At 42.8% G+C, this 22949-nt stretch overlaps 1 protein-coding gene across 2 annotated transcripts in view; it reads left to right on the plus strand.

The window, feature by feature from the left end:
• SBSPON (somatomedin B and thrombospondin type 1 domain containing) overlaps window positions 1–22949 on the plus strand; it is a 139696-nt gene that overhangs the window by 55977 nt on the left and 60770 nt on the right. For both annotated transcript variants that reach the window (XM_085605432.1, XM_085605431.1), the window contains exon 2: window positions 14207–14401. In XM_085605432.1, the coding sequence (XP_085461558.1) occupies window positions 14207–14401 (195 nt within the window). The remainder of the gene's footprint in view (window positions 1–14206; window positions 14402–22949) is intronic.

Below are 22949 nucleotides of genomic sequence, written 5' to 3' on the forward strand. Positions count from 1 at the left end.
CAGGATCCTTCAAGAACTTCCCTTCTGTAAAGCCATGAAAACTCACCTATTTACGGCTTATCTCAGTAACTCTCTGAACTTTAGGGCCGGGACACTCCTTGGAGTAGCCATGGGCTTTATAAATCTAATAATTCATTCATTCATGCATCCAGCCATTCATTCATTCCTGCTGTGAGAAAGTCAATAATTGGTTGTGGAGATTTGTCCACCATAAGTAATAATGCCACTATTCTTGTTAGGTCCAGTAAAGATTTCAGTAAATTAAACCTGAACTCAACCCCTGGTAGCTATGGCACTGAGCAGACAGGCTTAATTTAAGAAAATGTGTAAAGTCTTTAGAAGTACCAAAACAGTTAAAAAGTCAAAAACACAACAATACCTCTCCAATCTATCAAAATCGACAACAATATAATAAACAAAATGATGCCAAAACAACAAAAATCTGATATGGGTAACCAGAGATATGAATTTTTAAAGTTTCAAATAGAAAAATGGCAAAAAGTGTTAAGCACCAACCTTGATTATCTGGTTGTGCTTGACTGAGACCTTGGCGCGATTTAAAGTCAACCGTGATGGAGCGCGATCGGATATAGAAACCAGGTTCTTTGCGGTCAGACATTTTCACTTCTATCTTACTCTTTGAAATGGATGTCAAAAGTCTTCAGCAGTGGAACAGAGGAATGCAGCAGGATGTGGCAAAGAAGGGCTCTGCGAGGCAAGATAGCCATTGGATGAAGTCCCAGTGAAGTTTTTGAGTTTTGGCTGGAAAGCTCTGAGATAGAGAAATTCAAAATTTGTTCCAACCAGATACTTTTGGGGCCTTCACTCAGTGAAGATTTCTCCCTTTCGACTTAGTCACTTTTTTGGAGCTCGGATTTCTTGAGCGGGGCAAGGCAAAAAGCTATAGACGAACAGGGCTCCAAGAGACCAGATACCCTCTCCGTGATGTCCAGCTGAAACAGATTTGCTCCTGCAGAAAAGCAACAAGCAGGAGCAAACTGAATTTTTGAATCAAGGGCAATGCACCTTCATCGGATTGACTTTGCAGGTTTGTCCCAGTTCCTCCTGAGATCTTTTGGAGACAAAATGTTTCTAAGTTCCAGGTTTCTCAAGATGTTAGGAGGAGCACACTTTGATGCTGCTAAGGCTCCCCAGGCCTCAGGAGCATCAGTTGTGGGATCAAGACACACTCCAGCAGAAGCCACTAGCAGGGTCCAGTGCAGGTCCTGTCTGGTCAGCTGGCCTCTTCAGGAAAAGGGCTGTTAGTAGCTTGTTTTGTTCATGTAGCTGACTCTTGGAGTCCACTTCTTTGTCCTGGGTACAAGTGGGAGCAGGTTCAGTCTTTTGGGTTTTTCACAGGTCTCAACAGCAGGCGCAGCCCTTCTTCTGTCTTCCACAGGTCCATCAGTGTTCTGAAGAGGGTGATCAGGGTTCCCACATATATGCCTGGCACTAGCTTGTGGGAGGGAGTGACTCCTGGACCCTGCCTAACCAATAGGGAAAATGTTTCCAAGGTTAATTAAATCAACTTTTGCCGTAGTTCCTGTGTGCTCTACTGCAAAAATAGCACACAATGCCCCTCTCTACCTAAATCCTACATGGTAAAGCCTTTCTAAGCCTGCACATAGATTTTGTGCTCACCCTAGAGGTGTCACACTGAAGTATAAGAAAAAAGATGGATGGAATGCGTAAATTAATCTCAGCCACTGATAATTACTCATGTTGCATCCCTATCCACCATTATTTTGCACACTATATCACCTTAGTCTGGAACCACTGAAGTGGAAATCAGTCTTGACCCTGCTCCAATGGGAACAGTCCAGCTCGAACTGCTAGGCCAGGCCCTTCCTGGATTGTAACACAAGCAACCCAGGACCGGTTAGCAGAGTCCCAGTGCACCGTCAGAAAACCTGCATTAAAATTGAGCACAAAATTGAGATGACCTTGCAGAAAGGGGCAAAAAAGTGGCATTTGCCAACAACACCCAATGATAATATGATGTCGCTACCAGTGAAGTCAGCATGGGGGGGGGGGGGGCAGGTTAAAGGGCACACAATATCCCTTTTGATACCCGTGACATTTTGATGATTTGACTTTGATGAGGAAAAGCAGAGAGGAATGTAGCGAGATTAAACAACGAAGCACATCAACATATAGAGATGTTCGGAATGGGGCTGGCAGATACTAAAGGGTGCTGCCAGAGACAAGGGAATATTATTTTGTGCTATATCGCCTCTTACGGTCTGTATTCATAGAGATGCAGTCAATGTTAAAGGAATGTATCTTTTTACACCAAAGGTTCTAGGGAACAGGATCTCGAAACATATGGCCTTTTTACAAGACATCAGTTTAATGGTATTTAGGTTTGAAGATTACACACTATGTTTTTGAAGCAAATGTATGTAAGAACTGAAATGAGGATAGTCTATTCCTAGAAATTAAAGTCAGGGATTTTCTGTCTTCGTTTTTGGCTAACGTTCTATGATGTCTGGAAGCTACTGGCTGGAAAAAAAGCCCATATTCTTTCAGTGGCGTTTGAAGTTTACTGTTTAGTTCATGCCTTTTGGTGCAGCTGAATCACTTCATTGGAATGTTGAAGTCAGCCTCGAAGTGCGACGCTCTAGCCACAATTATGTTGCATGGAGAACACCCACGTTCTTGGCTAACGCACTGCCACTGCAGCATCTTAGTATTTCTGGGGGGCAACACGCCTGTAAAATTGTGGCACACATAAAAATGGTGCTGCGTCTGTGGTGTGGCAGGTTGAAATCATTGTTATATGTGCAACTGCGTGGCTATGTTTGTATTCCAGCTTAAGTTGATCCCAGATGGCTCGGGAGCCCGGAAGTCGTCATGTACTCAGGTGGCATACTGGCAGCACCAATAAGAATAACAATGGCGGAAGCCCACTTCTGTAAGAGTCTCAGTGAAGTGGTCAAGTACTTTGAAAGTTAAATGAAGAGGAGCTAACCCCTACTCTGCAAAGGCTCAAAAGATGCTGCAAAACCAAGAACGGATAAGATTGAAATAGATGGTGATCACCTATTGGTAAAAGCTATTGTTTGGGAAGTCTTGTAACATGCTCCTAACTATCCTGTGCTGGCCTCCGAATGCTTTGTGGTAGGGGTGCATGTAAGAGGGAGCGGTGAGCTGAATTATGGTACATTTGCTAAAACTCCTGGTTGGGATCCAGTTGATCGATCAGCAGGGATGTACAGTCCCTGGGGATAACCTGATGTCAAATGTCCCTAAACAGACGGCAAAGCCTTAAGAAAGCCTGGTTGAAGATGCGCCTGACCAGCAATTATTACAGGTGAAGTAAAAAAGATTCCCAAAGCAGTTTCTTATCTTGTATACTCTTAGGATAAATAGATCATTCTCTCCATTGCCTTTTTAAAATAGTACTAACTATGCAGAATTAATTATTTGGTCGTGAGTAAGCCGAAATTAAAGCTGATTTGTGCACAGTCACACAATTTGGATGTGTTGAGAAGCCAGGGTGAGTGTTTGAGTCTAGTTTGACCAGTCACCCTACACATCTCTTTAGATTTAGACAGAGTCAGCACTTCTCCCAGGTTTCATCGCATTTAAATGCACTACCCCAGGTATTGGAGACACTTCCTTTGAATTTAATAGATGGCATCCTGTGGTGGCACAGACATTAGCATTGTAGTACAGCTACCACTATGATGTTATGTAAAGCTACATAAAGCGAAAGGAGCCAAAAAAGGTCAGGTACCCAGGCTCCGAAGGCAATCATAATGTCAACCAAGTTAATGTTCCTAAAGAAAAGAGAGGTCAAAGAAAAAGTAGGACTATTTTCAAAAATATAAATATAAGAGCATAAGGGGGAATCTTACGGATTATTTCTTGTTACCCTCACACGCCCCTAAGGATGTTATGCCTCATCATTGGGCATTGCTTCTCGTCGGGCCTTTGTTGCAATGCCCTACGGACCCATGAAGTGTTACTTTGGCGGAGATCTTTTTTGATTTTGCCATATAATGAAAAGGTGTGTGTGCGAGGGTGTGATGGGTGTGTGGGGAGGTCAAAAGTAAGAAAAAAGAGAATAAAGCTTTCTAGGACCCCTACTACTAGGAAGTCTACACATCAATTGGACGAATACATCAGATACAATTTTCAGAATCAGCCCAGTATACATTACTGGGGCGATATAAGAATCATTTTTTATCTACTTGTACTACTTAACCCATACTATACAGGACCATTCTAAGAGGCTTTAATACTTTGCCCTGAGGAATTCTGCTGCAACAAGAACAGCCTGAGACCAAATACGTGCTGGTAAGGGGCTCATATTTTCACTAGGAAAAAAGAACTACTAAAACACAATCTCAATTTTATCTCTGTGTGCCTGGAGAATATTGTTGTTGATTCCGGAACCTTTTCCTGATTGAGGAAGAATGGAAGGCTCTTCCTTCTCCTGACCACCAGATAACATTTGGACATTGATTTTGTCTATACCCATATGGTAGAATGCGCCATCTTTCCCAGTCATCGCAACCTTTCTTTTGTCTTAGATCTACTTTGTGTTGAAAATGATAGTTGCAGTCAATAATGCCTCTATTTTGGCTCCAAGGGGGTTGCAATATCTGATGCTTTTAATGTTTTTTTGTTCATTATCTCTTCAATTTTGGTCACATGCTGGACCCCAAGTGAGCAGTTCCGCATCATTAAATGTCAATATTAGTTTACAACAAAGGATGACTTTTCATCTTCGGTAGATGCCCTACGAATGAATGTTCTTTCCATTTCAGTGATTATGGGTATCAGTCTATAAAAGACATGGGCACTTGAAGGCTATCTGTGAGGACTCTAGACTCTGGAAGGGTTGATTGATTGATTGATGGATTTTGACATTTATAAGGTGCAGTGATTGCCCAAAAATGTGTCCTGGTGCTATCAATTGAAAAACGGCCACAGAATCCCAAGATGGGAAAGCAGAAGTAACAGCTCCACAACCAAGTTTTAAGTTGCTTCATAAAGTGAAGCAAGTCAGGGATTGAATGTAAAGATGGGAGTAGACCATTCCATGGCCAGACAGCCTGCACAGAAAATGCTTTGCCTCCCAGCCAAACAAGTCGAAATTTCGTCCACACCAAAAGATTAGCTACTGACAAAGATGGCGGGCAAGATAGTAGCGCCAAAGCTTGAACTAAAAATAGACAGAGCCAGTATTATAGGAGCGACTCCTCCGTTTGAGCAGTGCAGCATCACCACACTGGTTAAAATGCCACTCCATGCCCCAGAATTGAAAAATAGAATGGTGATAAAGTTGGTTTATTACCATTTTATTTTTCAATATAACCCCTGTCCTGACACTCGCATCAGGACAGGGACGCTGCTGAGTGACAGCAGCAGGGAGGAATGTGGGCTTCTCTGGCACTTTTCAAAGTGCGCATATCTTTTTGGCCGGCTGTCTTGCTATGGCCAGCCAGACATGCGCACTTTGAAACCTCTAACCCAGTTTTCTTAAGACAGCTGGGTTAGAGTAAGTGCAGGACTCCAGTGTCCGTGGGAGTGGCAAGTGAGGCCGCTCCTTCGAATCAGGGCACTGCTCTCACAGCATAAGAGTAGTGCCAGGAGTGGTTAAGGCACTTCTCAAGGGATCGCACTGCAGGAGGAAGACGTGCAGCTAGGAAGGGGTCAAAGTCAGACATGTCGCAGGTAAGTGTGTTTTATTTTTTCATTTTTACCCACCACCCATTTGCCCGCTCACCACTCCCCATGGATGCCAGTCGCCACTGATTATTACGTGGGTGCTGGAAGTTGGATCAGCATTAAATTTGCAAGCTTACTGCTGTGTGGGAGAAGAGCTTTTGTCTGTGTAGAGAAGGGTGAAAATAGCAAGTTTTGGGATTTGTCCCGGGGATGCAAAAGCACCAAGCATTACATTTCAATAAAAAAAATACAACCACCTAATGTCAAAGATGAGGAGGTAGAAGTGGGAGCACTTTTTACAAGATCATTGAGAGCAGAACAAGAGGACGCCAACTTGTTAAGATGAAATGAGATAGAACACTGTCCAAATAAGCACCAAGGTTTCTGACTACAGACGGTGGGGAAGAAGGAAATTCTGATGGTGAGGGCCAGACATCGTCAGGAAGCGAATGGGAGATTGCGTGCCTTGAGCAACAGAGCACCTCAGTTTTGTCCCCATTAAACCGTAGGGCATTCTGAAACAGTGAAGCAGTGATTTTACCCATAAAGAGATAGAATTGGTGGAAAGGGTCAGGCATTGATTGATCCACGGTGATAATAAGCTGTGTATCATCTGCGTAATTCATGAAGATGATCCTGCGTTAATGTATCTGCTGAGTGAGTAACCTGAGGTAGGCATTACACAGGCCAGAACTCAGGGAGGAGCCCTGAGGAACCCTCTGGTCGATAGGCCAAATGCGGATTGGAATGGATGGAGGTGGATTGCTTGGGTTCGGTTGCCAAGATAGGCTCTGCACCATTATAGAGCTGTACCTCTGATGCCAATTTCTGCCTGCCTCAGGATCTTATGAGAAATGGTGTTGAAGGCAGATGAAAGATTGAGCAGTACAAGTGCAACAACGTTACCCCCATTGGCTGCTATTCAAAGATCATCCTGGACTGACATAAGAGCAGTCCCTGTTCCATGCATAAGTCAGAAACCAGACTGCATAAGATCCAACAACTTATTACGTTCTAGGTGAGCTGAGAGGACCGTGTTCACATGTTTGTTCCAAGATCTTAACTGGAAAGGGGAGCAGAGAGATAGGATGGTAATTGCTCAGGATAGTAGAGTCAGTGGTGGGCTTCTTTAAAGAGGATTCCTTAGCCTGTGTGTGATCTGATTCTTCATCTTGTCCAATTTTCGAAAAATATTGTAATAGGGGGAGATTTTAACTGTGTCCAAATCCCAGAGTTGGCCCAGAGTAACCCTAATGCTAAACAAAGGAAGCTAGAGTGGTGCAGCCATAAATTGGTTAAAGGATGACCCTTTTTGACCACTGGCGTAGATCAAACCCCGGCTTCAAACAGTATACATTCTTCTCTGCATGGTTTCAGGTGGCTTCAAGGATAGATTATTTTCTTATTTTCGATTATTTTCTAAATGTAGAGGACTCCTTTGTCCCTAACTGTTTTTCAGATCATGCAGTAGCCAGCCTGGAAGTTACAAGGCGCTCTATAACAGACGGTCTGTTGATAAAGCTCAGCTCTTGAAGGAGGATTTTTTTGGAAGAGATGGGGAATAAAACTCAACTCAGTTTTTTGGGAGAACAGAGATTCTCCATCACCAGAAAACATTTGGGTGGAATATAAATCAACTATTAGGGGGAGATTATTGTTTCTGAAAGCACCCGTGGAAAGCTATAGAATGAGAAACTGTTAAGCCTCTCAAGGGTGCTTCAGAGTGCTGAAATCAGGTTGCAGCAGCCATTAAACAAGCAGTGATATTTAGCTAGAGAAGGGGCTAAGAAGGAATTACAGATATTCTTTTTGGAGAAGGAGATTATAAATTCTCAGACATATTGCCAACAGCTATATGACGCGGGGGAGGTTAGTGGTAGATTGCTGGCACGGCGTATTCGGTCTCAAACAGTGAAGAATAATATCACGAAAATAGAAGGTCCAATGACAGGGAAAATAGAAAGGGATAAAGAGGGAATACTGTCTATCTTCGGCGCATACTTTCATAAAATCTATGGAGAAGATATTGAGCCCTCGGATGAAGATATTGTACATTTTTTGAGCCTAGCTCAAATTCCCTCGTTGACAATTGAAGCATCAGGCAATTTGATTTGCCTGATAGAAATAAAAGAGACGGTTGAGGTGGCAAAGGAACTTCCAAGATGTAAAGCTCCGGGGTCGGATGGCTACCCCTACGAATGTTATTTTATGATGATTAAATACTTAAAGAATCCACTTACATAGCTGTTTAATTATGTTTTAAGAGGGAGGCCATACTTCCTTTATTTAAGAAAGGCCAGGGGAGGATGGCTACCCCTACGAATGTTACTTATTATTGATTAAATACTCAAAGAATCCACTTACATAGCTGTTTAATCATGTTTTAATAAAGGAATCTTAATTTGTTTTCCTAAAAAGGAAAAGAATCCGGAGCAGGTGCATTCTTACCACCCCATCAATTTACTTAATTTAAAATCTAAGATTTTCATGAAGATCCTTGCTAGGCGAATATTGGAGGTAATAGCTGATCTAGCGGCAGTAGATCATATTGGGGTTGTGCCTTCTCTATCACACATTTCTTCATTGAAGCTCTGGAACACTATGCAACTAACCAGATTCCACCAGATGTCTTGTTCGTGGATGCTGATCAAGCTTTTGAATTGGTGAACTGAAAGGTTTTTTTTAGAACTCAGAAAACAATGGCATTTCTTGATCAACGTATTAAGACGTTTGCCAGAATATGCCAAGGTTTCAAGGCACAACTGGCATCTCTCTCGGGGCACAAGGCAAGGGTGTCCATTGTTGCCTTTATTCTTTGTGGTTTCTATTGAACCCCTTGCATGTGCCCTGAGGCGGATGGAAGGTGTTTGAGCAACAGTACCAGACTCTCCTAAACTCAAGCTGTAAATGGACTATTTGGTTCTATATATTTAATCAGACCCTGCAGTTTTTAAGAAAGTGTTTCAACGTTTGGGATATTTTTCAGCTGTTGCAGGTTATACCATAAACACTGCAAAGACAGAGATACTGCTTTTCAGCACAGATGTGGAGAACATGACTGAAGTTCTTCGGAAGGTTTACAGTAGTAGTCCCATTAGGTATCTGAGGATTAAGGTTGCAAAGGATCTTGATGATCTGAATTATATCCCTTTATTTAGGGATATAATTGGATTGTTTGCAGGGTTGCAATGATTAAGATGCACATTTTGCCCTTATTGAACTTTCTATTTATGTCTATTCCAGTTTGCCTAACTATTGCTTTTACTTCAAAACATAATGTGAGGATTTCTGAGTTTATATGGAATAAGGTCAACCCACGAATAAACCTTCCAAAGCTAAACTTTGCTGGACAATAGGGATGGCACTCCCAAATTGGAAAGCGTATTAATTGGCGCCTTTTTTGACTATGCATACTAGAATCCACCCAATATCCAAGGTGTCAGTGGTAGACCATTTGTATATGGAAAAGTTGCTAAAGGAGCTCTCACCATACCCATAGATGTAAAGACAATATATAATTATTTAAGCAGAAGCAAAAACAACTATGGAAATATCTTGGCGTCCCACGGATTGTTATTTAGTTATTTGGTATGTTCTCTAGTAGGATTGTTTGAACCTCTCTTTTTGGGCAGGAAATGAATTATTGTGATGACCGGAAACTGTGAAAATAATTTAAATGAAATACAAAAAAAGGATAATTTACAGGCATTTTGACATTCTTAGTAAGGCATTTCTTTATGGGACATTGAAGCCTGCCGATGTGGCGCTTGTTCGAGGCACGTCCCACTCTAGCATGGTGAGGGTCTTGTGCCTGCCCCTTAATTCTACAAGTTCACTCACTTGACCCTTTCTAATCACAGGGAGGGCACCGAACAGGGATCTGCCAATGTCTCCATGGATGTTGTGAGATTGTATGGACAGACTATTCAAAGGTCACGCGTATTGGCTTTGTCAATGATTATGACCCATGTGCTTGTCGTAGGAACAACATTAACCTTGCAAGCTTATCACTGTGTGGGAGAAGGGATTTGAGTGTTTGTAGGGAGGGGGCTCTCGTTGGGAAAATATCAAGCTTTGGGGTTTCTCCTGGGGATGCAACAGCATCACGCATTGCATTACAATGAAAACTATAAATAGCAGCATGCTTCTGTCTCCTGGGTTTGCAATGTTGACTATGTGGCCGGAGTATTTTACTTATTTGATTCCTAAAGGAATGTTGCGGGGTAATAATAACAAGAGTGATGAAATGAAAACACAGCTGCTTCTTCATTTTGCCAGCACTGAAGTAGTTGAAGATATCCTGAGGTTGTTAATGAGTCATCCCGACTGAGGCCAGAAGGTGAACAGTGGTCAGGTGATTAGGTGGGAAATGAGGGCCGCTATTGTGCTATCCGGACTTACTTCATCCACACACGTGCACATTTGTGCAGAATCCGAGCAACTGATCAGCTTGTTTTAGTGGAGATGGTGTCTTGGGGAGAAACAGAAGGAATGCAATAAGTTATCAAAAGAGATGGTGTCTTGAATAGGAAATGAAGGGGTGGCATCAGAAGAGATGGTGTCTTGAATAGGAAATGAAGGGGTGGCATCAGAAGGGATGGTGTCTTGAATAGGAAATGAAGGGGTGGCATCAGAAGGGATGGTGTCTTGAATAGGAAACAAAGGGGTGGCATCAGAAGAGATGGTGTCTTGAATGGGAAATGAAGGGGTGGCATCAGAAGGGATGGTGTCTTGAATAGGAAATGAAGGGGTGGCATCAGAAGGGATGGTGTATTGGATAGGAAATGAAGGGGTGGCATCAGAAGGGATGGTGTATTGGATAGGAAATGAAGGGGTGGCATCAGAAGGGATGGTGTATTGGATAGGAAATGAAGGGGTGGCATCAGAAGGGATGGTGTGTTGGATAGGAGAAGAAGTAGTGCAATACGTTATCAGAAGGAGTGCAGTTATCAGAAGGGATGGTGCCTTGGTTAGTTATCAGAAGGGATGGTGTCTTGGACAAGGACAGACGAGGTGAAGTTATCAGAAGGGATGGTGCCTTGGTTAGTTATCAGAAGGGATGGTGTCTTGGACAGGGACAGAAGAGGTGCAGTTATCAGAAGGGCTGGTGCTTTGGACAGGAACAGAAGGAGTGAAGTTATCCGGAGGGATAGTGTCTTGGATAGGAACAGAAGGAGTACACTAAGTCATCAGAATGATGGCGTCTTGGACAGGAACTGAAGCAGTGCAATACAATATCAGAAGTAATGGTGTCTTGTAATGCAACAGAAGTAGTGCAATACGTTTTCAGATGGAATAGTGTCTTGGATAGGAATAACAGAAGGGATGGTGCCTCAGATAGAAACCGAAGGAGTGGTGTCTTGGAGTGGCCCTGAAGGAGTGCAGTTATCAGAAGTCATGGTGTCTTGAATAGGAGTGAACAGAGTGCAATAAGTTACCAGAACTGATAATGGCTTGGACAGGAACAGAAGGAGTGCAATAAGTTATCAGAATGGGTGGTATCTTGGACAGGAACTGAAGCAGTGCAACAAAATATAAGAAGTGATGGTGTCTTGGATAGGAACGGAAGTAGTGCAACAAGCTTTCATAAGGATACGTGTCTTGGATAGGAATAACAGAAGGGATGGTGCCTTGGATAGAAACTGAAGGAGTGCAATATGTTTTCAGAAGAGATAGTGTCTTGGACAGGAACAGAAGGAGTGCAATAAGTTATCAGAAGGAATGGTGTCTTGGATAGGAATGGAAGGAGTGCAATATGTTATCAGAAGGGATGTGGTCTTGGATAGATATGAGAAGGGATGGTGTGTTGGACAGGAACAGAATGAGTAACATTATCAGAATGGGTGGTGTCTTGGATTGGCCCTGAAGGAGTGCAATAAGTTATCAGAAGGGATGGTGTCTTGGATAGGACCTGAAGAAGTGCAATACATTTTTAGAAGGAATGGTGTCTTTGTTAGGAATATCAAAAGAGATAGTGTCTTGGATAGGAACTGGAGGAGTTCAACAAATTATCAGAAGGGATGGTGTCTTGGGAAAGAACGAAAGTAGAACAATAAGTCATCAGAAGGGATGGTGTCTTGGTTAGGATATGAAGTAGCGAATTAACGTATCAGAAGGAATGGATTCTTGGATAGGAGCTGAAGGAGTGCAATAAGATATCAAAAGGGATGCTGTCTTGGATAGGAATGGAAGGAGTGCAGTAAGTTAACGGAAGGGATGGTGTTGTGAATAGGAACTGAAGGAGTGCAATAAATATCAGAAGGAATTGTGTCTTGGATAGGAATAATAGTAGAGATGGTGTCGTGGATAGAACATGAAAGAGTGCAATACGATATCAGAAGAAATGGTGCCTTGTATAGGAATGAAAAAAGTGCAATGCGTTATCGGAGGGGATGGTGTCTTGGATAGGAATGGAAGCAGTACTTTTATCAGAAGGGATGCGGTCTTGGATAGTTATGAGAAGGGATGGTGTCTTGGACAGGAACATAATGAGTGAAGTTATCAGAAGGGGTGGTGTCTTGGATTAGACCTGAAGGAGTGCAATACATTTTTAGTAGGAATGGTGCCTTGGTTAGGAATATCAGAAGAGATGGTGTCTTGGATAGGAATGGGAGGATTTCAACAAGCTATCAGAAGGGAGTAGTGCAATACGTTATCAGAAGGGATGATGTCTTGGATAGGACCTGAAGGAGTGCAATACATTTTTAGAAGGAATTGTGTACTAGTTGAGAATATCAGAAGATATAGTGTCTTGGATAGGGACTGGAGGAGTTCAACAAGTTATCAGAAGGGATGGTATCTTGGACAAGAACGGAAGTGGTGCTATAAGTTATCAGAAAGGATGGTGTTTTGGTTAGGAACTAAAGTAGCAAAATAACGTATCAGAAGGGACAGGTGTATTGGTACAGGAACTGAAGGAGTGCAATAAGATTTCAAAAGGGATGGTGTCTTGGATAGGAATGGAAGGAGTGCAGTAAGTTAACAGAGGGATGGGGTTGTGAATAGGAACTGAAGGAGTGCAATAAATATCAGAAGGAATTGTGTCTTTAATAGGAATAATAGTAGAGATGGTGTCGTGGATAGAACCTGAAAGAGTGTAATAAGTTATCAGAAAAAATTGTGTCTTGGATAGGAATGGAAAGAGTGAAATACTTTATCAGAAGGGATGGTGTCTTGGATAGGAATGGAAGGAGTACTGTTATTAGACGGGACTCTGTCTTGGATAGTTATGAGAAGGGATGGTGTCTTGGACAGGAACAGAATGAGTGAAGTTATCAGAAGGGGTGGTGTCTTGGATAGGACCTGAAAGAGTGCAATAAGACTTCAGAAGAGATGGTGTCTTGGATAGGAACTGGAGGAGTTCAACAAGTTATCAGAAGGGATGGTGTCTTGGGCAAGAACGGAAGTAGTGCAGTAAGTAATCAGAAGGGATGGTGTTTTGGTTAGGAACTGAAGTAGCAAAATAATGTATCAGAAGGGACAGGTGTCTTGGATAGGAACGGAAGTAGTGCAATAAGATATCGAAAGGGATGGTGTCTTGGATAGGAACGGAAGTAGTGCAATAAGATATCGAAAGGGATGGTGTCTTGGATAGGAATGGAAGTAGTGCAATAAGATATCGAAAGGGATGGTGTCTTGGATAGGAATGGAAGGAGTGCAATAAGTAATCAGAAGGGATGGTGTCTTGGATAGGAAAGGAAGAAGTGCAATAAGTTATCAGACAGGATGATGTTGTGAATAGGAACTGAAAGAGTGTGATAACTATCAGAAGGAATTGTGTCTTGCATAGGAATAATAGTAGAGATGGTGTCGTGGATAGAACGTGAAGGAGTGCAATAAGTGATCAGAATGGATGGTGTCTTGGATAGGAACTAAAGGAGTGCAATACGTTATCAAAAGAGACTATGTCTTGCATAGGATTTAATGGAGTATAGTTTTCTGAGGAGATGGTGCCTTTCTATTTCTTCAAATGTTGACGGGTAACATCGTTTTTTATGTGCTTTACCTTGTTCCACTAGCCTGTTTAACCAATATTTTTAGTAAGTGCAAGGCTTTATTGCTCCACCTAGAGTGTTTTGTTTAGTTGGTTTTTTAGGTGTGTTTGTGATGATTTGGTAACCATATATATATATAAAAATTATACATAGTATAATCATTTTTATATGATATAATAATGTTTTAACCCGGTATGTTCCCATCTGGATTGTACGTATCACATTTTATCCTGTGTTTCATCATGTGCTTTTATGGTTTTATCACATGAAACCAAAAAAAATTATTTGACTTGACAATGCAATAGTTTGGTATCAAAATAAACATTATTGCTGAATTTGGAAATTACAAATTTGATGAGTAGAAAATGTAACAGTACAGAAAGCATAATAAAGCTGGGTTGAAAATGTAAACTTCTGAGAATAATATTTTACCACTAATGTTAAGAAAGAAATGAGTGAGTATGCCTTAAAATATTAATAATGTGGCCTGTAATGCTAATCAGTCATAGCATCTTGTTTCCATTGCTTTGCAGCTCAGCCTTGTGTGGTAAGTGAGTGGAGCCCCTGGAGTGGCTGTGCAGACCAATGCAAGCCAAATCTTCGAATGAGAAGGCGCCATGTGCAGCTGGAACCCAAAAATGGTGGCGAACCTTGTCCACCATTAGAGGAGAAAGCTGGATGTCTTGAATACACGACCTACGAGAGCAAAGAATGCGGACAGTCTTACGGTAGTTGTTAGGCATCCTTTATTTACTATTGTATCATCATCTTTGTTAACTGTGGACATTTCCTATTTCAGATCATGAAGCATAATTTGTATACAAACATTTATGTTATAAATGTCGTGTCCTTTCTTTTAGAATTAGAAAGAGGTTTTGTTTCTCTTCGTATGTGTAGGGATGTATTAATTTGTTTCATAGCTCTAGATCACAGTATGCGACGTGTTGAAGGCCAGTCAAGATTTTGATGCCACGTAGTTTCATGGTCTCCTGAAAGAAAATCATGATTCAAGAATAAATCAGTCCCCTAGGAAAAGGCAACTGTCCACCCTATATTGAACACCTATCAAACCTGTTTACTGTGTTTAAAGATAATAGTGATCCAGTCTCCATTAAAAAAGCACAAAGAAAATACAAGACTTTGGAATATCAATAAATTGTGATTTTTCGCACCCATTAGGATACAATGGATTATGGAGAAATCGGTTTGGTGGAAGGACTAGAATGGGAGCTCAAATTGATCGCCATTCCCTGTCCTTTTTAAGTCTTCCCTTACATACTGCACTGAGAAGGGTTGCATTGCTGCTTTGTCGCAGTGATGATTTAATTTGCTCTTGTCATCGTCTGTCAAAATCTACCCCCCACCCGGACCCACTGCCCCACCGCTCTTACCTGCATGGGCCGCTCCTGATAGAGGGGCTAATTCATAAAGGGCCTCTTCACTTGCGAACAAGGCACCGCAGTCGTGGCCCTCCAATGGGTAACTGCAGTATGGAGATTCCGACACAACTGAGGGGCCTCCACCACAAACGCGGAGGCACTTTGTGAATCGGGCCCAGAGTGTGCTTTGGGTCAGCCACGTGCTCATGATTGCAGGACTTTCCTATCTATAGCAGGTCTCTGCTTCTTAATTGGTGGGTTTCCTCCCTATTCTTGGATAAGCTCCTGTCTATAGAGCAAAGCTTTTTCCCCATCATTTTGATTGGCTGGCTTATATCAGTCCTCTGTTGACATACATAATGGGACTATTTTATCATTTCCCCTTAGGACTCAAGGGGACTTACCTCTTTCTCTCCCCTGTCTCCACAACGCCATATTTTCTACTTATTAATTTTTAAGTCTGGCTTGACAACTGCCCTGTCATCTAACCTTATGCGATTACCAAAAAGGCCTCTACCCACATGTAGATCTTCCACTCTTCAACCCTCAGATAAGTCAGCAGATGTGTATTTTCGCCGAAAAAATAGAGTGCTTGTTTTGCTTTTGAAGCACGCTTAGCCTCTACACAGTAGGTCTGTGCTGGTTATGGTGGCAGTCCAAAGAGTCAGGCTATAGGCGTGATTGGTTCATTTGGGAATGATATGTCAGGTGCCAGAGGTTTGATCTTTTTTTAATGAAAAGTCAGGGCAAAAGCAGCAGGCCTTACTTATTTATTATGAAAATAGTACTTCAGGGCCAGTAGGTTTCTAAGGGGTGTTAAAGGCTATAGAGAAGTATTTTGTTACCAGGAAACTCTCAAATAAACTTGAAAGATAGGTTTTTGTGCTCTTTACCCCCTCTGTCAAACCTTTGGGGTAGAAGATTTGCAACATTAGAATACTTGTGAAGCCCTCTTAGAAGGGGTAATGCATTGTTTTGCCAAGTTTATTTTTGTACATCTTTGCAATGTTTTGACTGTATGCCTGTTTGCTGCTTTGTGGGAAGGCTTATGCTGAATACAGTAGGCCTGAGCTGATTATGGTGACAGCCAACAATAAAGGATTGGATTAAGGCCTGATTGGTTCATTGGGAAAAGGTATGTAAGATGCCATATATCCATTGTGTTTATTATATGCAGCATTGGTAGTAGCCCTGACTTATTTAATATGAAAAACATGTGTTAAAGTCAATATTCCTGTAAGGCACTGGGCATGGCACATCGGTGAGCCCTGTCAGCCACAGGCACACCCACATGGAAATGAGTGGGCTTTATACCAGGACCAGTGTGCTTATTCTTAAGTTTTCCATGTTCTCCTTTTGTAGTTCCTCATTCATTTCATTCCCTCTCCTTTTTAGGTTGAGCCTGTGCAGCGCATGCGCTGCTCTGCGAGGCACGCTTTACTGAGGTGGGGACTTAAAGGTCCGCCCATGTCCTGCCCATCTTTTCAATTGGCTCCTGTTACCATCCTTGCAAAATCGTTGCTTTTCATTCCTGGATAGGCTTGTTAGTCCCTCCTTGGTGCCAACTTGTCTGAATTTGTAACCTCCCATAACGACTGGAACTTTTACTTGTCGTGTTACACGGTCTGCTTTATCTTGGCTGTGAGCACTACTTTGTTCAATGATTTGCTCCTATTTCACCCACTACTTTGCTGCACGCCGCCCGCTTTTATTTTAATTATAATTACTAATGGCTGTCCGCTTTAACTATAGCAGCCGCGTTTCTTTATTTATTTATTTTAGCAGTGCGCTCTACTTTAAGTATTGCGGCTTCGCTTATTTATTTATTTGTTTGTGTACTTTCATATTAATGGAGATTGCGCCCCTTTCTTTTGACAAGCCGCGTCTATAGAAAGGTGTGCAGCCACTATTAAAGTGAAAGCGCGGCATGGGGCGCTTTCGCAAAAAAAAGCATTTGTTTGTCAACTTGACAAACAGATGCTTTTTTTTTGTCAAAGCCCCCATGCCCCGGTTTCACTTTAGTGTCGGCCACGCCCCTTTCTTCAGACACGGCTTGTCTAAAGAAAGGGTCACGGCCTCCAGTAACCTGAAACCGCAGCATGGGGCACTTTGACACAGAAAATATTTGCAATGCAATAGGTCTCGCATTTGCGAGAGTTTATGCTTGCCAATAGCTCAAACTCTCGTAAATGCAAGATCTAATGCATTGCAAATGCTTGTTTGTATTTTTAGGGTGGCCTACAGCTTCCCAGACAGTGCTGATAGGCCACTTGCTTAGCTATTTAAAAAAAACATTTTATTCAAGTTTATACACAGAGCACCAATCACTAGCAATATCACAGTTGATTCTCATCAATCAAAACAAGAGATTAAGTCATAACAGCATAGTCTCCAGTGGGCCTGGACAACAGACATACGGAGAGAAAAAGCTGGCTACTATTTTTATCTGAACGTGGCAGCCATGTTGGAACTTTAAAACAATGACACTATGCACTATGCTATTCCAAGATGTCCGTCCGTTACTATGCTTATTCCTTTTTTGTATTGCATCATGTTTAGGTAGCGGCATTTTTCTTTTTTTCTACTATTATTCTTTTCAATTATCTTTCATACGCTTGTCGAGCTTGTGTGTGTTTTATGGTGGTGAATGCAAAAATTACCCAAAAGTGCAAGGATGAAGGGAAGATTACATTTATGATGAGCTATTGAGTTTCTAAATCCACTAGTTACTGAAAATTCACTTTCAGTTATAAGCCAGAATTATTGGTATTGCCAATGCTTGATTTTCCTTTTTTTTAACAAGGGCCTAGCATCTGCACATTGCTAGCTGGGGCACTTACTTTTATCTATCTGCTCCCACCTCATACCATCAACTCCTTCCCTGCCCTTTCAGCTGTCCACTTTATCCCGCCCCACACACTCCTGTGCCATTAACTTCCCTCCTCCATCACCCTGCACCTTCAACTTCCCACTCACGATCTGCTTTTTAATTGAAACCTTTTTATCACTTTGGTGAGGGCCCAGCAGATGCAGCCTTCTACTATGCCACTCGATTCTTTTCTATTATGCACCATCCCACTTCAGTTCGAACAAAAGCCAATAAATAAGACTGACTCAAAAAGGGAGTTTGAGATCAGTAATTTAAGAAGACCAAGAAGGTTTATTAAAATATTACAGTTCTCTACAGATGTCAAAAATATAGTTAGGTTTAATAAATCAGTCATGAAGTTCAGAATTCATTTGTCTTAAAGACTCTTTTTAAATAGTTGCAACAAAGAGCAAGATCTAGAAAATATCCAGTGTATGCAGCAAATCAATAGACAATTGGGCAGCATTCCTAGAGGCTCAGAAAAGAGTGGTTCACCCCCAGATTCATAGCTTTGTATAATTAATTTTACAATGGAAAGCAATGGAAATTGCACAGTCAGCATGGGGTGAGAAAATGTAACACACACATTGAATCATAACACAGCATTGTAAAACATCATATAATACCACTATCCAAGCACTATCCCCATAAATGAATAGTAATAATTTTTCTTCTGACCTGATATCATCAGAGGTGTCAGAACAAACCTAGTTATATAAACAATAGAAAGACACATAAATGAATAGACTACAGTGAGCAAGCCAGAAGAGCCTTTAAAAGTAACTAAAGGCTTCCGTCGCAGTTCTACAAGAACAGCATGTCATTAGAAATTAACAGTGCACAAATATAGATTCTCCAAGAAACAAACTTTCCCGGTGACACAGCGCAGCACGGTGACTTGCTGTGCTGCATCACAATCTTATAAATATGCCCCTAGGTACATCCCAGATATTGACAGAAAGGACCCGCATGGTCTCAATATTGATAAAGAATTGCACTCATATTTGTGATACATGGCCTCTGATTTCCAATAGATAGAATGCCCACTGGGGCTATATGAAAGTGATGGATTGAGACCGCATAGTGAAGCATTAGTAATTGACTTGATTCTTTTTGATTTTTGTTTTCTGTTATAATCATGATGTGACCTGATTATTGTTGAATGAATTTATCCTTTGTCTGTGTTTCTGGTCTTAGAACAATTAAAAAGTAGTCCATAAAAACGTCCTCTTTGTCGTGATCAAGGCTGAACTGTACAGCCGAAACACGTTGACACATCTTCTGACAATAAAATGAGAATTGCAGCCCCAGAGTGCTGTACAGAGTGTGAGGATCATGAGCACATTTTCTGATTTGGAAACATGCAGATGGGAATGTCTTTTTCTGGCACCACCGGTGATCAGGAAGCACGACGGCAACCACATCATGTTGGAATATATTTATATATATATATATGTGCGTGTGTGTGTATAAATATATATATAATATATATATATATATATATATATATATATATATATATATATATATACGCAATCCAGTCTCCCTGTGTGTTTCAACCCGCCCGCACCCACCTCACGAGGCCGGTGCCGAGTTGCACCGCACAGGACCATGTAATAAATTAAAGCAGCACTCATGACTCAGTTTTTTTAATATATACACACTTGTGTATATGCGCATTAGGATACATTGATACCCTCCATGGTTCTGCAGAATATGGCATATTTAGCATTGCATTGGCAATGTTAAGATCTGCTGCTATATCGGACCCTTTGTCCATTGATTATTTTGTGTTACATTTATATTATTTGCTGTTCTGTGCTATGATACATATACAGGATTAATTGGTGGTTAAATGGGGTACCTGTAAAACTGCTGGCGAGTTATTATTTTTTAGTATCAATAAGTAAGCAGAGAAGTCTGTTTTCCCAAGGACTAGAGCATGATGTGAGGTCTCGTAAGTCTTTCCACCATGTTGTTTGTAAATTTGGCTTCGAGGAAGACCATCCCGGTCGAAACACGCCACCTGAAATAACTTCTTATCTTGAAACTTCCTCTGGAGTGCGAGTCTTACTGGTATCTCATTGAAACTGAGTCGCGTGAGCTGGTTTGATATATATAAATATAGATATATAAAAACCCAAAGGTTACAATGAACAATATAGTCAGGATCAGATTTTAAACCTCTATATTAATTAATTTAGGCAATACATAAAATATTTAAAATGTAAAAATTTAAAAGCACATTTACTAAAAGTATAAACACTCAAATAAATTTGAAAATAATATGCAGCCCCACACAGACACCTGAAACGATGACATATCTACAGACCTCATCGAGAATACTGTACGTGGGGTGAACTGGGAGGTTTTTGTGTATCAGTGTGGAAGCTCCACGTGAATAAATGCTATCTCTCGAGAAGTATCTTTGTGGACCACATGTGGAAGCTAAAGCATGAGAGGTCCCTGGGAGGAGGTGTGTCTTCTGCAGAAAGGCCATGGTGGGCCATCTACTGAAGTACCAACTTCCATTTGTGAGGATTGTTGAGGCCCCAAATGTTGCACGAAAGGAACGAGATGCCAGCTATCAACCTCTCAGCAGCATTTGTCACCACCATGAAGCTGCCATCCTAACATGGGGAAATCATTTAGTTCCAATGCATCCCTTACAGTTAACGACTGTGCAAAAATAGAAAACCCACCAACCAACCAGACGCCCTCCCCAAACTCCCCACTCACACTAGGCAAAAACAAGCCCAATAAATCATAAGAGAGCACAAATGGAAACAGAAAACCTCACAAGGTAAACAGAGTGGTATACACCTCGGGGGGCAACACTGCGGCGGGTGACCCCCGCAGGCTGCATAAGTTAAGAGGAGCTGAAGTGGAGATCAGTCAATATAGTGTAAGCAAAATAGTTGGATCCAGGATGCAACAAAGTGGGGAGACACAAAACAGTTCAGTCCATCAATTCCACAGGTCGGCTTAAGGTGGCCGGGGAGAATTTAAAGTAGAGCATAGGCACCGATAGGACATCTCAGTCTGGTGGGAACAAGTCATGGCTCTACATTGTATTGAGGTCAGGCAGGGTGTGCTTGGGTGCGCTGTGTTTAGAGGTGGAGTGAGCTTTGTGTATTGTTTGCACAATCAAGGGGGTTGACTGGGTTGCCGAAGAAGCGTGGTTTGCCATTAACCTCCACCCACAAGCCAGCAGGGTAGAGCATTCTGAATCAGAGACCCAGTTTTCACTAATTTAGCATCAGCAAACCTGTGGCGTGCCTCCTGCACAGCCATGGTAAAGTCGAGAAATAGGTTGATCTCTGATCCCTGATATTGAAGTGGGCCTTGTTCATGTGTAAGCCTCAGGGTAATATCGCAGTCTGGGAAGTGCAGGAGCCTAACTAGAATGGGCCACAGCAAAGCCCCAGGGAAAGGGAACTGGCCAATCGAACTATGAGCCCGTTCCACAACAAAAGTGGAGTAAATGCTTGGCGGCCAAAGAGTTCAGAGAGCAAGTGTTCCACAAAGAAGTCTAGGGGAATAGTGTTGGTCTATTCTGCAATGCCTCGTATGCAGAGATTATTGCAGCGGCAGCATGCTTTAAGATCTTCATTCTTGTTGGCCACTGTTTTAAGTTGAAGTTCGAGCTTCTTCAGCAACTTAGTTGCCGAAGTATCAGTTTCCTTCGGGCCAGAAATGTGCTCTTCTGCGCCATGGAGCAGCCGTGCGGTCCAAGTGATTTGCAAGGGTGTCAAACTTGACGTCTATATCCCGGAATCCATCCTTGAATTCCACCATGATAGCATCGGTGCCAGACAGCTGCACCCACCTCCATATCAGACACAGACTCCGAGGTGTCGACGACTTTGGACTTCTTGAATGGCAGTTTACATTGCTTTGGGATGCTGCGCACCATGTCTAATGGAGCACCAGACCGGACAGCACTGCAGCCAGGCAGACAGGTTGAGTGGGCTTGGGGGCAGTCACTGCAATGTCAGGCACGCTTCTGAGTGTAGAATGCAATTTGTCCGCAAGGGGGGGCACATGGGGCACAGGAGAAAGTGGTCCCAGGCTAGGAGTTATCCCTCCCCCAGAAGGCTTGCGAGCCACGCCGGTCCTGCTGTCAAAGTGAGATCAGAGACGGGTAGGTAATGCACCAGGTGGCCAGGCTGTGTTCAATTTCGGATCTTCCCGGGCGGCTTAGGCGGCAGTAATTAATAGATGCGGTTGTCATATGTGTCAGAGGTAGGAGAGCATGCACAAGAGGGGCCTACAGTGCAAGGAGCTGCAACTGCTCAGGGAGACCAATGGGCCACACTCATAGAGCAGGCAAGGGGTACAACCAGGTAATGGGCGCTGGGAGGTTTCCCTGGGGTTTCTCAGGTGGTACAGGCAGGTATTATGTCCTCCCCAGGGCCCAGTAGGATGAGCAGGTATTTCCCCTGCACAGCCCCGGACACAAGGCATGAACCAGAAGCAGGGCAGCAAGCCAGGAAGGTGAAGGTCATCGATCACCGCTGGGGATCTGCGGGGTTAAGGCATCACCCAGAAGGCACCGCCGGTCACCAGGGGCCAGTCATCACATTCCAAGGCCACAGGTCACCGGCCCCTCCAACACGGCGATGCTCAAAGCCCCACACCAGGCCTCTGGACAGCGAAGCAGGACAGGTGCTGATGTGCTGCACAGATGTTGCCCACAGGCCGCACAGGAACAGGTCGCCGGCACCCCATGGGCAACAGGGGCCGAGGCAATGCAGCTCACTCCGAGAAAGGATCAGATGCAGGCCCACTCAGCCCTGCAGGCCGCAGCCAACCAACAGGGGAGCATAGCGAGGGCATTCAGAGGTGCATGAGGCGGCCCAGCCGAGCAGCTCTACCCCCCAGTCTAGGCTATTGATCACGTGGTACAAGCATGGACCCCCAGTACCAGGTACAATCCAGCAGTTGGTTTGGGGTATTCGGCTGCAGCAAAAATACCAGCGACTCTCTGATGCAGCGGGCCACTCAGGCGGCATCACGGGTCAGTGG

This window comes from Triturus cristatus, chromosome 5_1 (genome assembly GCF_964204655.1).
Source record: "Triturus cristatus chromosome 5_1, aTriCri1.1, whole genome shotgun sequence".
Taxonomy (NCBI): Eukaryota; Metazoa; Chordata; class Amphibia; order Caudata; family Salamandridae; genus Triturus; species Triturus cristatus.